At 42.7% G+C, this 14,025-nt stretch overlaps 1 protein-coding gene across 3 annotated transcripts in view; it reads left to right on the forward strand.

Moving 5' to 3' along the window:
• Positions 1-668: 668 nt before the first annotated feature.
• LOC143929162 (mixed lineage kinase domain-like protein) overlaps positions 669-14,025 on the forward strand; it is a 38,943-nt gene continuing 25,586 nt past the window's right edge. The window contains exons 1-2 of one of the 3 annotated variants that reach the window (XM_077453397.1): positions 669-779; positions 9,728-10,181. In XM_077453397.1, the coding sequence (XP_077309523.1) occupies positions 705-779; positions 9,728-10,181 (529 nt within the window). In that variant the 5' untranslated portion in view covers positions 669-704. Of the gene's footprint in view, positions 780-1,329; positions 1,466-8,095; positions 8,222-9,727; positions 10,182-14,025 lie in introns of those variants that run through there. The other 2 variants (XM_077453398.1, XM_077453399.1) reach the window with 2 other exon arrangements.

The raw sequence follows: 14,025 nt of genomic DNA on the forward strand, positions 1-14,025 counted from the left end.
AATCTCGTCATGTCATTTGTGGGGGGATTTGGAGGGGTTAAATATTATGTTTAACGGGTGGCTGAAGTGACTGTGGGTTAGGTCCTTCACATGTCAAGTTTGTACAAAGTCCGATCGTGTGAACGAGGCTTTAGACCATAGTGAAATAGTTTCTGTCATAGGCAGAACAGAATTCTTCCTGTTCCTAAATTAGGATGAGATATTATTGATGACGTTTCCATCTGAATGTCTGAAAGTTTCATACAGGATTATACATAATCGCATATTTAAAAAAAAAAAGAAAAACGCAAAAAGGGTATATTGATTAGTTTGAGCAAAAGTTATAGTGTCTACAAAATAGGGGATAGCATTTTTATCTTTTTTTCTTTTCTTTTTTTTTTTTTTACTAGTAATGGCGGTGATCAGCGATTTTTATCAGGACTGCGACATTATGGGGGACAGATCGGACACTCTTGACACACTGTCTAAACTGGTTACCACTGTTTGCTTTTTTTTTCCCCAAAAATTGGCAAAAAAGTATCAAATGTGGTCACCCTACTCCACACAGACATCCCACAATCCAGTCTGGATTTCATTGCTCTACAGAGGTCACACATCAACATTTCAATGGGAAAGATAATGAGATTCACAGCTGCTGATACATTGTGAAGTAGCTGCAGCAGAGAAAATGAAAGTGGAAGCTTAGAAGTGTCCAAATACAGGAAATGGGAGTTGTCCCATTCCAGGAGAAAAAGGCTGAGCGGGCTGAGACTCCACATCCACGTCTTCACCTGGACGCAGTAAGTAATCGTTCTTTATTGTTCAGAGGACATGCGGTAGAAATTTTCATTCTATACCTTTCCATAGAGCTGACATCCTAATGTCCCTCCACAATAACACACTATTATACATTTATATAGCGCTGACATATACCACAGTGCTGTACAGAAAACACAGAGCCTCTCACATCAGTCTCTGCACTAGAGGAGGTTACACTCATATGTCCCCGTACAGTCACACACTATTATTACTATTATATATTTATATAACTCTGACCAGTGGCGGTGCGTCCGTTAGGGTGCACAGGCGCTGCCCCCTTTATCACTCCACCCCCCCCTATAAATAATGGATAAATTCATGCATTGCCTAAATCTATCCATGGCTGCCACTCCCTATTCAAGAGCTCCGCCCCTTTCTGTGGGGAGCCTGAATTCCAGTGGCGGGGGTGTTTTGAAGCACCATAGGCTCTAATAGGCTATAAAAAAAAGGTGGACTCCTGGTGCAGAGCATTGCGCTCACAGTCCACCAACTGAAGTGCCTCTCTGCCAATCAGGTAGCATGGGTCTGATACCCGTCACCTGATTGGCTGAAGGCACAGGTGCCCCTATTGGACACCTGGCAGAACGAGAAGAGACACATGGAGGACACAGGAGCCGTCCCACAGCTCGCTACCATCACCCACTGCCTGACCCACCACCAAGATGAAGTAAGTGCCAGGCAGACAGAGGGTGGACGGGGGACACAGTGGCAGCATGTGATGGGCACAGCTGGCTGCATGTGATGGGCACAAATTGCTGCATTTGATGGGCACAAGTGGCTGCATTTGATGGGCACAAGTGGCTGCATATGATGGGACACAAGTGACTGCATATGATGGGACACAAGTGACTGCATATGATGGGACACAAGTGACTGCATATGATGGGGCACAAGTGACTGCATATGATGGGGCACAAGTGGCTACATATGATGGGCACAAGTGGCTACATATGATGGGCACAAGTGGCTACATATGATGGGCACAAGTGGCTGCATTTGATTGGCACATTGGCTGCATTTGATGGCACAGTGGCTGCATTTGATGGCACAGTAGCTGCATTTGATGGGCCAATGGCTGCAATTGATGGGCACAATGTCTGCAATTGATGGCACAGTGAGGCTGCAATTGATGTTTTTTCCCCCAGTATTTTTCAGTTTGTTTGCGCCCCCCAAACGTTTCGAGCACCAGCCGCCACAGGCTCTGACATATACCACAGTGCTGTACAGAGAAGACTGAGCCAGTCACATCAATCTCTGCACCAGAGAGGTTGTGTGTGCTGCAGCTCTCCCTCTCCAGACACTTGGGGGTAGAGAAAGAAAAAAAAAAAAAGCATAAAGTGCATAATAAAGCATGGAGCGACACCAGAGGTTAAAGTTTTTTTGGAGGATGCAATAAAGCGTCAGTAGAATCTGGTCAATTGAAAGAAAAGAGTGGAGCTTTCAAGGAAAAGTTACAGAATGAGGAAAAGTTCTAGAAAATGAGGGATGACATCAGTCACGGAAGGGCATCGGTGGTGGCAGTACGGGTGGAGAGTGAGGAAGGGGTCCTGGATGCTGCCTCGTATATCCCATCCACCTCAGGATGTGTCCTACCAGAAGAAATGGTGGCCTCTGCCTCCCTCTCTCCCCAGAAATCTGGAGGAACAGCATAGGAGGTGGAAGGTGGAGGGCTGCTAAACTTTATTAATGAAATGGAGTCTCTTAAGTGGATGAACCTTTCGCTTTGCAGCAGATTCTGCAGATGAGGTTGGGAAGATATGAAGTCTTGAGAAGGACAGGTGGTTGCCCGGGGGGGGGGGGGGGGGGCGTGGAGGAATGTCAGGTCCCGGTAGCTGCTATCTGTCAGTCTCTGGGTGTGCGGCTTTTCTTTCTGTCCTTTCACGCCCCCTGGATTTTTATACGATCGGATTTTTGAAAAAAGGATTGCATGCATGGGTTAACCACTTCAGTCGCGAAAGATTTGGCTGCTCAATGACCAGGCCATTTTTTGCGATTTGGCACTGAGTCGCTTTAACTGACAATTGCGCAGTCGTGCAACACTGTACCCAAACAAAGATTGACAATCTTTTTTTCCCACAGATAGAGCTTTGTTTTGGTGGTATTTGATCATCTCTGTGGTTTTTAGTTTGTGTCAATTTTGGAAAAAAAACACAATATTTTGTACTTTTTGCTATAATAAATAACTCCATTATTTATTTTTTTTAAAAGCACATTTTTTCCTAAGTTTTGGCCAGTATGTATTCTTCTACATATTTTTGGTAATAAAAATTGCAGTAAGCTTATATTGATTGGTTTGCGCAAAAGTTACAGCGTCTATAACATAGGAGATAGATTTACGGGATTTTTTTTTTTTTTTACTAGTAATGGCGGCGATCTGCGTTTTTTATTGGACTGTGACATTATGGCGGACACATTGGACACATTTTTGGAACGATTGACAATTATACAGCGATCAGTGCTATAAAAAAAAGCACTGATTACTGTGTAAATGTCACTGGCAGGGAAGGGGTTAACACTAGGGGGAGATCAAGGGTTAACTGTGTTCCCTAGTGTGTGTTCTAACTGTGGGGGGAGGGGACTGACTATAGGAGATGACAGTGGTTCCTAGCTATTAGGAAATCGCGTCCCTGTTCTGCCTCTCGTGCCTGCGATCGCGTGTGGACGGTTGTCGCAAGCATCGACACCCCTGTGGTGCAGTGCACGCCTGCTATCCCCCTTAAAAGAGTCGACGTACAGCTACGACGGCTCGTGGGATCGTGCCGACCTGCCGACGTGTAATGATGGCAGCTGGTTGACAAGCGGTTAAATGTCTAGTCGTTTCTTAGCCTGAGGGTGTGTTTAGGTTGTGGTCAGGTAGTAATAATATTAACCTATCTTGGTTTGATTATATTGTTTTGTTTTTTTTTCAGGCAAAAAAGCCAATTAGGTTGTTCTTTGTTTTTTTAGGTCATGTGCACACTGGATGTTTTTGGACATTTTACAACTGCTCATTTTGGCTTCAGACATTTTTTTTTTTTTTTTCTACAGTCAGTAAACTCTCCAGCATGTTATCCTATGTGTCCATGCACTGTTTTTTGGCTGTAAAAAAACAAAACTAGGGTACAGTGGTGGGGCAGATATGCAGGAGGTTACAGTGGTGGGGCAGATGTGCAGGGGGTTACAGAGGTGGGGCAGATGTGCAGGGGGTTACAGAGGTGGGGCAGATGTGCAGGGGGTTACAGAGGTGGGGCAGATGTGCAGGGGGTTACAGTGGTGGGGCAGATGTGCAGGTGGTTACAGTGGCGGGGCATATGGGCAGGGGAGTACAGTGGTGAAAGTGTCAATATTTTGTGTGACCTCTTCCACTCCTCCATGATGACATCACAGAGCTGGTGGATGATAGAGACCTTGCGCTCCTCCACCTTCTGTTTGAGGATGCCCCACAGATGTTCAATAGGGTTTAGGTCTGGAGACATGCTTGGCCAGTTCATCACCTTTACCCTCAGCTTCTTTAGCAAGGCAGTGGTTGTCTTGGAGGAGTGTTTGGGTTCGTTATCATGTTGGAATACTGCCCTGCAGCCCAGTCTCTGAAGGGAGAGGATCATGCTCTGCTTCAGTATGTCACAGTACATGTTGGCATTCATGGTTCTCTCAATGAACTGTAGCTCCCCAGTGCCGGCAGCACTCATGCAGCCCCCAGACCATGACACTCCCACCACCATGCTTGACTGTAGGCAAGACACACTTGTCTTTGTACTCCTCACCTGGTTGCCACCACATACTCTTGACATCATCTGAACCAAATAAGTTTACCTTGGTCTCATCAGACCACAGGACATGGTTCCAGTAATCCATGTCTTTAGTTTGCTTGTCTTCAGCAAACTGTTTGCGGGCTTTCTCTTTCATCAACTTTAGAAGAGGCTTCTTTCTGGGACAACAGCCATGCAGACTAATTTGATGCAGTGTGCGGCATATGGTCTGAGCACTAACAGACTGACCCCACCCCTTCATTCTCTGCAGCAATGCTGGCAGCACTCATACGTCTATTTCTCAAAGACAGCCTCTGCATATGACAGTGAGCACGTGCACACAACCTCTTGGGTTGACCATGGCGAGTGAGATTGATAACACCAAATTTAACACACCTTCTCCCCATTCACACCTGAGGCCTTGTAACACGAATGAGTCACATTACACCGGGGAGGGAAAATGGCTTATTGGGCCCAATTTGGACATTTTCACTTAGGGGTGTAATCACTTTTGTTACCAGCGGTTTAGACATTAGACTTTATGTGTTTGAGTTATTTTGAGGGAACAGCAAATGTACACTGTTATACAAGCTGTACACTCACTACTTTACATTGTAGCAAAGTGTCATTTCTTCAGTGTTGTCACATGAAAATAGAGAGCTATTTGGGATCAGATGGCGCATAAAATCAGTCACTGCATAGTCTCTATTTGAGTATGAGTATTTTAAAATGTCAATAACAATAGCATTTGTAATAATATAGGGGAAGCACCGTCGGCAGCAACAGTCTTGAGAGGGGAAGCAGGGCTCTCTAAAGAATTCGAAAACACCTTCTCCCTGTTCTTTGTGTTTTCAAATTGTCACATGAAAATATATAATAAAATATTTACAAAAATGTGAGGGGTGTACTCACTTTTGCGAGATACTGTATATATCTCTGATCTATACCACAGTGCTGTACAGAGAACACTGAACCAGTCACATCCAGTCTTTGTACCAGAGGAGCTTACAGGGTTTATTTACTAAAGGCAAATCCACTGTGCACTGGAAGTGCAGTCGTTGCAGATCTGCGGGGGACATGCAAGGAAAATAAAAAACAGCATTTTAGCTTGCACATGATTGGATTATAGAAATCAGTGGAGCTTCCCCTCATTTTGGGCGGCACAGTGGTGTAGTTGTTAGCACTTTCACCTAGCAGTAAGAAGGGTCACTGGTTCAAATCCCAACCACGACACTACCTGCCTGGAGTTTGCATGTTCTCCCTGTGTCTGTGTGGGTTTCCTCCAGGTACTCCAGTTTCCTCCCACTCTCCAAAGACATGCAGGTAGGTTAAAGGGGTTGTAAAGGTAAAAATTTTATAGGTTAAAATCAATGTCTGTTAGGTACTAATACTCATTCATGTTCTTACTTTTTATATATATTCTTTCTATATATCACAAAATCTACCTTCAATAACATGCCCCTGCCTTCCTCTGTTGTCTCTGCCTTTATTTCCGGGTTTGCGGTGCGCGTTCATGACAGGCATCTCTAATCAAAAAATGTAATTATACTGTAATTATAACAGAAGATACGATGATTTATTCCAATAAAGTTTACATTTATTTCATTAAAAAAAATTTATAGTATGAGTTTTTTCAAAATAAATTTAAATCCAGAAAAAAAAATAATAATAATATATATATATATATATATATATATATATTATTATTTTTTTTTTTTCTGGATTTAAATTTATTTTGAAAAAACTCATACTATAAATTTTTTTTAATGAAATAAATGTAAACTTTATTGGAATAAATCATCGTATCTTCTGTTATAATTACAGTATAATTACATTTTTCGATTACATATACAGTGGTGTGAAAAAGTGTTTGCCCCCTTCCTCATTTCCTGTTCCTTTGCATGTTTGTCACACTTAAGTGTTTCGGAACATCAAACCAATTTAAACAATAGTCAAGGACAACACAAGTAAACACAAAATGCAATTTGTAAATGAAGGTGTTTATTATTAAAGGTGAAAAAAAATCCAAACCATCATGGCCCTGTGTGAAAAAGTGATTGCCCCCTAAACCTAATAACTGGTTGGGCCACCCTTAGCAGCAACAACTGCAACCAAGCGTTTGCGATAACGTGCAATGAGGCTTTTATAGCGTCCTGGAGGAATTTTGGCCCACTCATCTTTGCAGAATTGTCCTAATTCAGTTACATTAGAGGGTTTTCGAGCATGAACGGCCTTTTTAAGGTCATACCACAACATCTCAATAGGATTCAGGTCAGGACTTTGGCTAGGCCACTCCAAAGTCTTCATTTTGTTTTTCTTCAGCCATTCGGTGGTGGACTTGCTGGTGTGTTTAGGATCATTGTCCTGCTGCAGAACCCAAGTTCGTTTCAGCTTGAGTACACGAACAGATGGTCGGACATTCTCCTTCAGGATCTCTTGGTAGACAGCAGAATTCATAGTTCCTTTTATCACGGCAAGTCTTCCAGGTCCTGAAGCAGCAAAACAGCCCCAGACCATCACACTACCACCACCATATTTTACTGTTGGTGTAATGTTCTTTTTATGAAATGCAGTGTTCCTTCTACGCCAGATATACTTGGACACACACCTTCCAAAGAGTTCCACTTTTGTCTCATCGGTCCACAGAATGTTGTCCCAAAAGTCTTGGGGATCATCAAGATGTGTTGTGGAGAAATTGAGACGAGCTTTGATGTTCTTTTTGCTCAGCAGTGGTTTTCTCCTTGGAACTCTGCCATGCAGGCCATTTTTGCCCAGTCTTTTCCTGATGGTGGAGGCATGAACGCTGACCTTAACTGAGGCAAGTGAGGCCTGCAGTTCCTTGGACGTTGTTGTGGGGTCTTTTGTGACCTCTTGGATGAGTCGTCGCTGCGCTCTTGGGGTAATTTTGGGCGGCCGGCCACTCCTGGGAAGGTTCACCACTGTTCCATGTCTTCACCATTTGTGGATAATGGCTCTCACTGTGGTTCGCTGGATTCCCAAAGCTTTGGAAATGGCTTTATAACCCTTTCCAGACTGATAGATCTCAATTACTTTCTTTCTCAATTGTTCCTGAATTTCTTTGGGTCTCGGCATGATGTGTAGCTTTTAAGGATCTTCTGGTGGACCTTACTGTGTCAAGCAGCTCCTATTTAAGTGATGCCTTGATTGTGAACAGGTGTGGCAATAATCAGGCCTGGGTGTGGCTAGAGAAATTGAACTCAGGTGTGGACAACCACAGTTATAGTATGTTTTAACAAGGGGGGCAATCACTTTTTCACACAGGGCCATGATGGTTTGGATTTTTTTTCACCTTTTAATAATAAACACCTTCATTTACAAATTGCATTTTGTGTTTACTTGTGTTGTCCTTGACTATTGTTTAAATTGGTTTGATGTTCCGAAACACTTAAGTGTGACAAACATGCAAAGGAACAGGAAATGAGGAAGGGGGCAAACACTTTTTCAAACCACTGTAAAAAATGTGTGTGTGTGTGAGCTGCTGCTGCATCACTGTAGACACACACCCACAAACCACCAGCCCCTGTGTCTCTCTGTTACGTACAGGGGGCGAGCACAACTCACCACCACCACCACACCAACGGCTCCAGACACAGTGAGAAGCACCAGGAAGTACTACAGAAAGTGAAGATTTTGAAGAGGGATCAGTGACAATTGGAAAGGAATAGAAGGAACAGGTAAGTGAAAAAGCTCTGCCTCAGCTTAGAAGAAGATAATTAGCCAATAAAAAAAATAACTTTACAACCCCTTTAATTGGTTCCTGTCTAAATTGTCCCTAGTATATGAATGTGAGTTAGGGGCCTTAGATTTTAAGCTCCTTGAGGGTAAGGACTGATGTGAATGTACAATGTATATGTAAAGCACTGCGTAAATAGACATCGCTATATAAGTAACTGAAATAAATAAATAAAATAAATTTCAGATCTTCCCCACAGATCTAGAGTAAGTGCACTTGCAGTGCACAGTATATTTGCCTTAGTAAATCAACCTCATTATTATTACTATTCATTTCTATAGCTCTGACATACTAATGTTGTACAGAGAACTTTAAACATTGTGGTGTATCTTGTGTAAAGGAAGAAGTGGAATATTTGCTTGTGCTTTAGACATGTATCGTTTTTTGTGGAGTGGAACGTGATGTTTGAGGAAGAAATAAGTCAGGAGGTGAACATTCTGGCCTTTCCGCTGGCGGAGGTCTGGTAGGCTCAAACTGGGAATGGGCTTTGCCTGTTGAGTCAAGACAATTTGGGGGTGTAGGGTAATGTGAGATAAAATAAATGGGAAGCCCATGGGACAGGGTGCCAACGCAGAAGCACAACTGGCAGACCGTAACAAAGTGTTATCACCCTATGACAGGTCTGCAGAAGAACCTTCATGGCAGGATCACCAAGGAATATTTTAATGAAGCTGGAGATTCAGAAAGATGGAAAATTATTTTTGAAATGATTGCGTTAGATTTTATATAAGATTTCAGTGATTGTAATTAGATATAATACAGATATATAGATATGATTATATATATATATGATCCAGAATAATCAGTATGGTGTAATCTTGCCAGTTTTCATTGCTTCAGTTCATAAGAAATGGAAACAAGTACATCTACCAAGTATTGCCTTCCTTGTGTATTGGCATAGTGGAATGCACACGCCCAAGGTGCCTGCTATTACCATTATTAGCCAAACAACCCTTCTCTGTGTGCCCCTCTGATGTCACTTTATTACTAGGGATTAGGGAATGAGCCTTGCCAACAGCTATTTCCCTGTCCAAAGAGAAGACCCTGCCTGTCCAATTTTTAAAGTGGAAGTAAACCCTTCTATCGTTTTCAGTCAAGGAAGCCGCCATCTTGGCCTCTAATAATTCTTCAACTGCCATAATGCTGCACATGTGATCAGTTATGACACCAGCCATTGGATGGTTTGAAAGTTTGGTTGAGAGCACAACCAATGTGAACGTTAGCATTTCTGGAATGTAAGTGTTTTTTTTAAACTGGGTTTGCTCCTGCTTTAACTTGATCAAGGATGATCTTGTTCTAAAAAAGAACAGACCTTCATCTTCAATTTCTAGATGGGTCACCAACCAGTCTCTGTCTTGGGACAATCGTCCTTTATTGACCAAGCCTTGACCCTTGCCCATTCCAAGCTCATCCATGCATCATTCTCTAACCCTCTTTGTCCTTGCAGGAGATGGAGGTGCTGGGTCAAGTCTTCAGTGTTGCTCGGACCATCTATAACCTCTGCGACAAGGCCAGCTCCAACAAGAAGCAATGCGGCCGCCTAAAGACGAGGATCAGAATATTGCTTAAGACCGCAGAGACTCTGGAGAAGCAGCCGGATAAGTCAGTGGCTCTGCTGGCAGTGGTGGAGGATCTGGTCACCACACTGGAGAACGCCAAGTGTTGGGTCATGAAATATTCCCACCATGCCTGGTGGAAACAGGTACTCAAGTCCAATAGCATCAAGGGAGAGTTTGAGCTGCTCAACGACTGCCTGGGAGATGCTGCCATCCAGATCTCTGTCCTGCTGGCTGCCGAACACAAGGAAAAGCTCGATCAGTTCTTCAAAGAGAACACCAGGAAGCAGCAGAATGCGAAGGATATGGAGGATGACCTGAAGGAGCTCAGCACTTCCCTCAACAGTGAGGTCCTTTTTTTGCCTTCGCTACAACCAATCTATACAATAGCATAACCTACTGATATCTAAAATAACATATAGAGATTATATATATATATATATATATATATATATATATATATATACAGTATCTCACAAAAGTGAGTACACCCCTCACATTTTTGTAACTATTTTATTACATCTTTTCATGTGACAACACTGAAGAAATGACACTTTGCTACAATGTAATGTAGTGAGTGTACAGCTTGTATAACAGTGTACATTTGCTGTCCCCTCAAAATAACTGAACACACAGCCATTAATGTCTAAACCGCTGGCAACAAAAGTGAGTACACCCCTAAGTGAAAATGTCCAAATTGGGACCAAAGTGTCAAAATTTTGTGTGGCCACCATTATTTTCCAGCACTAACTTAACCCTCTTGGGCATGGAGTTCACCAGAGCTTCACAGATTGCCACTGGAGTCCTCTTCCACTCCTCCATGATGACATCACGGAGCTGGTGGATATTAGAGACCTTGCGCTCCTCCACCTTCCGTTTGAGGATGTCCCACAGATGCTTAATAGGGTTTAGGTCTGGAGACATGCTTGGCCAGTCCATCACCTTTACCCTCAGCTTCTTTAGCAAGGCAGTGGTCATTTTGGAGGTGTGTTTGGGGTCATTATCATGTTGGAATACTGCCCTGCGGCCCTGTCTCCAAAGGGAGGAGATCATGCTCTGCTTCAGTATGTCACAGTACATGTTGGCATTCATGGTTCCCTCAATGAACTGTAGCTCCCCAATACAGGCAGCACTCATGAAGCCCCAGACCATCACACTCCCACCACCATGCTTGACTGTAGGCAAGAGACACTTGTCTTTGTACTCCTCACCTGGTTGCCACCACACATGCTTGACACCATCTGAACCAAACAAGTTTATCTTGGTCTCATCAGACCACACAACATGGTTGCAGTAATCCATGTCCTTAGGCTCCATACACACTGTTAGATTTTCTGCAGATTTCAGATTTAGAAAAACCATATAATATGAGGTCAAACCTTAAGAGTTTCAATTTGTATGTAATCAGGCAGACCCTTTTAATCTGCAGAAAATCGAATAGTATGTATGGGGCCTTAGTCTTGTTGTCTTCAGTAACTGTTTGCGGGCTTTATTGTGCATCATCTGGGACAACAGCCATGCCGACCAATTTGATGCAGTGTGCGGCGTATGGTCTGAGCACTGACAGGTTGACCTCCGACCCCTTCAATCTCTGCAGCAATGCTGGCAGCACTCATAGGTCTATTTCCCAAAGACAACGTCTGGCTATGATGCTGAGCATGTGCACTCAACTTTGGTCGACCATGGTGAGGTCTGTTCTGAGTGGAACCTGTCCTGTCGCTTTATGGTCTTGGCCACTGTGCTGCAGCTCAGTTTCAGGCTCTTTTCAGATCCTCAGAGAGTTCTTTGCCATGAGGTGCCATGCTGAACTTCCAGTGACCAGTATGAGAGAGTGAGAGCCATAACACCACATTTCACATGACAATGGGGAGGAAAAATGGCTAATTAGGCCCAATTTGGACATTTTCACTTAGGGGTGTACTTGCTTTTGTTGCCAGCAGTTTAGACATGGCTGTGTGTTGCGTTATTTTAAGGGGACAGCAAATTTATACTGTTACAAGCTGTACACTCACTACTTTACATTACTTTACAATTTACTTTACATTGTATCAAAGTGTAATTTCTTCAGTGTTGTCACATGAAAAGATAAAACAAAATATTAACAAAAATGTGAGGGGTGTATTCAGTTTTGTGGGATACTGTATCATTAATACTTTAATGCCATGCTATATTATATTGCTGCTGTGTGAAGCAGCACAATGTCACAATATAATACATTTTATAGTATTAAAGTGGCTGTAAACCTAGTTACACCACTTGTACCTACAGGTAAGCCTATAATAAGGCTTACCTGTAGGTACTGTAAATATTTCCTCAACCTGCATGATTTAGGAGATATTTACCATATACGCTTGTGCCAACGTCATTGGCGCATGCGCATTGAAGAAACGGCTTGCTCGTGCTGTTTCTTCAGGGCCGGTGCAGTGACCGGCGGCTCCCGCGTGCATGCGCGGGGCTGATGTCATCGCGGCTTCAGCCAATCACAGCACCGGACCCCACGAACCAGGAGACATGTCGGCAGTCACAGTGGTGTATGGGGACCACTGCAACAGTTTTGATCTAATGTAAGTATTTCTTAATGAGCTAGTATGTGATGTCTTACAGGGTTTTTTTTCGTTGTTTTTCGGGTTAACAACCACTTTAACTGTATTGATGATCTAGATGATCTAGCTTTATGTTGAAGACAAGTGTGAGTAGATCTGGATTACATTTCTATAAATCTTCTAAAAAAACGTGTCATTATCCAGTAAATTATTATTATGGAAAGTGGTGCATTTACCATTTTAAGAAACTTAATGATACAGTGCAAGTACCTAAATCAAACAAAAGTATGACTGATTTTCATACTTTTGTTTGATTTAAGTACTTGCACTGTAGCATTGAGTTTCTTAAAGTGGTATGCGCACCACTTTTCCATAATAATAATAAACTTTATTTTATATAGCGCCTATTAAAGGTAGTTTCTTAAAGCACTTTACAAATAAAACACAAGAAATTCACAGGATAACATCAAGGAAAAAGGGACAATTATGTGAAAGCTTGTCTAAAGAAAAACGTTTTTTGATTTGAAAACGAATTGACCTGTAATCACTGTTTCCTAAATTGCCGCGTATTTCCACATCCGTGATTAGGTCTGTATTGTTGGTAATCAGTAGATCCAGTAACGCTTTATTTCTAGTTGGTGCGTCTACCATCTGATCCATGAAATCGTCCTGCAAGACATTTAGGAACTGGCGAGCCTTAGACAAATGTGCGGTTCCCTCCGCCCACTCTATGTCTGGATAATTAAAATCCCCCATTATGATAACACTTCCCATCCTTACTGCTAATCCAAATTGTGATATGAGATCCATCTCTCCTGCCTCCCTCAGGTTAGGGGGCCTCTAGTATACTCCCAGTATTATTTTCCCCTTAGCTTCATCCCTTTGGAGCTCTACCCATAAGGATTCCACCTCCTCCCTAGCTCCCTTAGTAATGTCATCTCTCACATTCACTTGTACGTTATTGTATATATAGAGGCATACTCCTCCCCCTTTTTTACCCTCTCTCTCCCTGTGATAAAGGGTATACCCTTGAATGGTTGCCAGCCAATCACGAGAGCTGTTGAGCTAGGTCTCTGAAATTCCCACAAAATTTAAATTTTCCTCGTACAATAGTATCTCTAATTCACCCATCGTTCTCCTGGCATTGGTGAACATGCCACGTAGTTTAGATGGGTCACATACTATCCTCTTATTGGGTGTTCCGAGATTGTAACTAGGAATTGTTATTTACTTACCATGGGCTTATGTGATTTAGTAAACCTACCACTAATGCCCCCAATAGTATCAATTGGAGAGAGAACTCTTAAAATTCAATGACCTAACCAACCAACTAACTGGCGGGTTGAAAATATATAGTATCATACATGTCTAAATCAGGTATGTGAGTATTACCTCCTGGTGGAAGAGGAAGCCAGCCAAGCCCGCCAGACTTTGTCAAATTTTTTCTCACATCCTCTGGAAAGATTTGTGGCCTTATGAAATTGGATCATAGAGCTGACTACGCTTTTTCAGAAGGACACCATCGGGGGAAAGCAGGTTTCTTCCATTGTAAAATAATGGCCTTGCGAGCATAGAACAATAAAAGCTTAAGCAAAGTTCTGAGGGGATTGGGTGGAACCACTGCCTCCACCAGGCCAAGAAGACAT

Source organism: Lithobates pipiens, unplaced genomic scaffold (genome assembly GCF_037356315.1).
Source record: "Lithobates pipiens isolate NorthernLeopardFrog02 unplaced genomic scaffold, aLitPip1_a1.2 Scaffold_10, whole genome shotgun sequence".
NCBI lineage: Eukaryota > Metazoa > Chordata > Amphibia > Anura > Ranidae > Lithobates > Lithobates pipiens.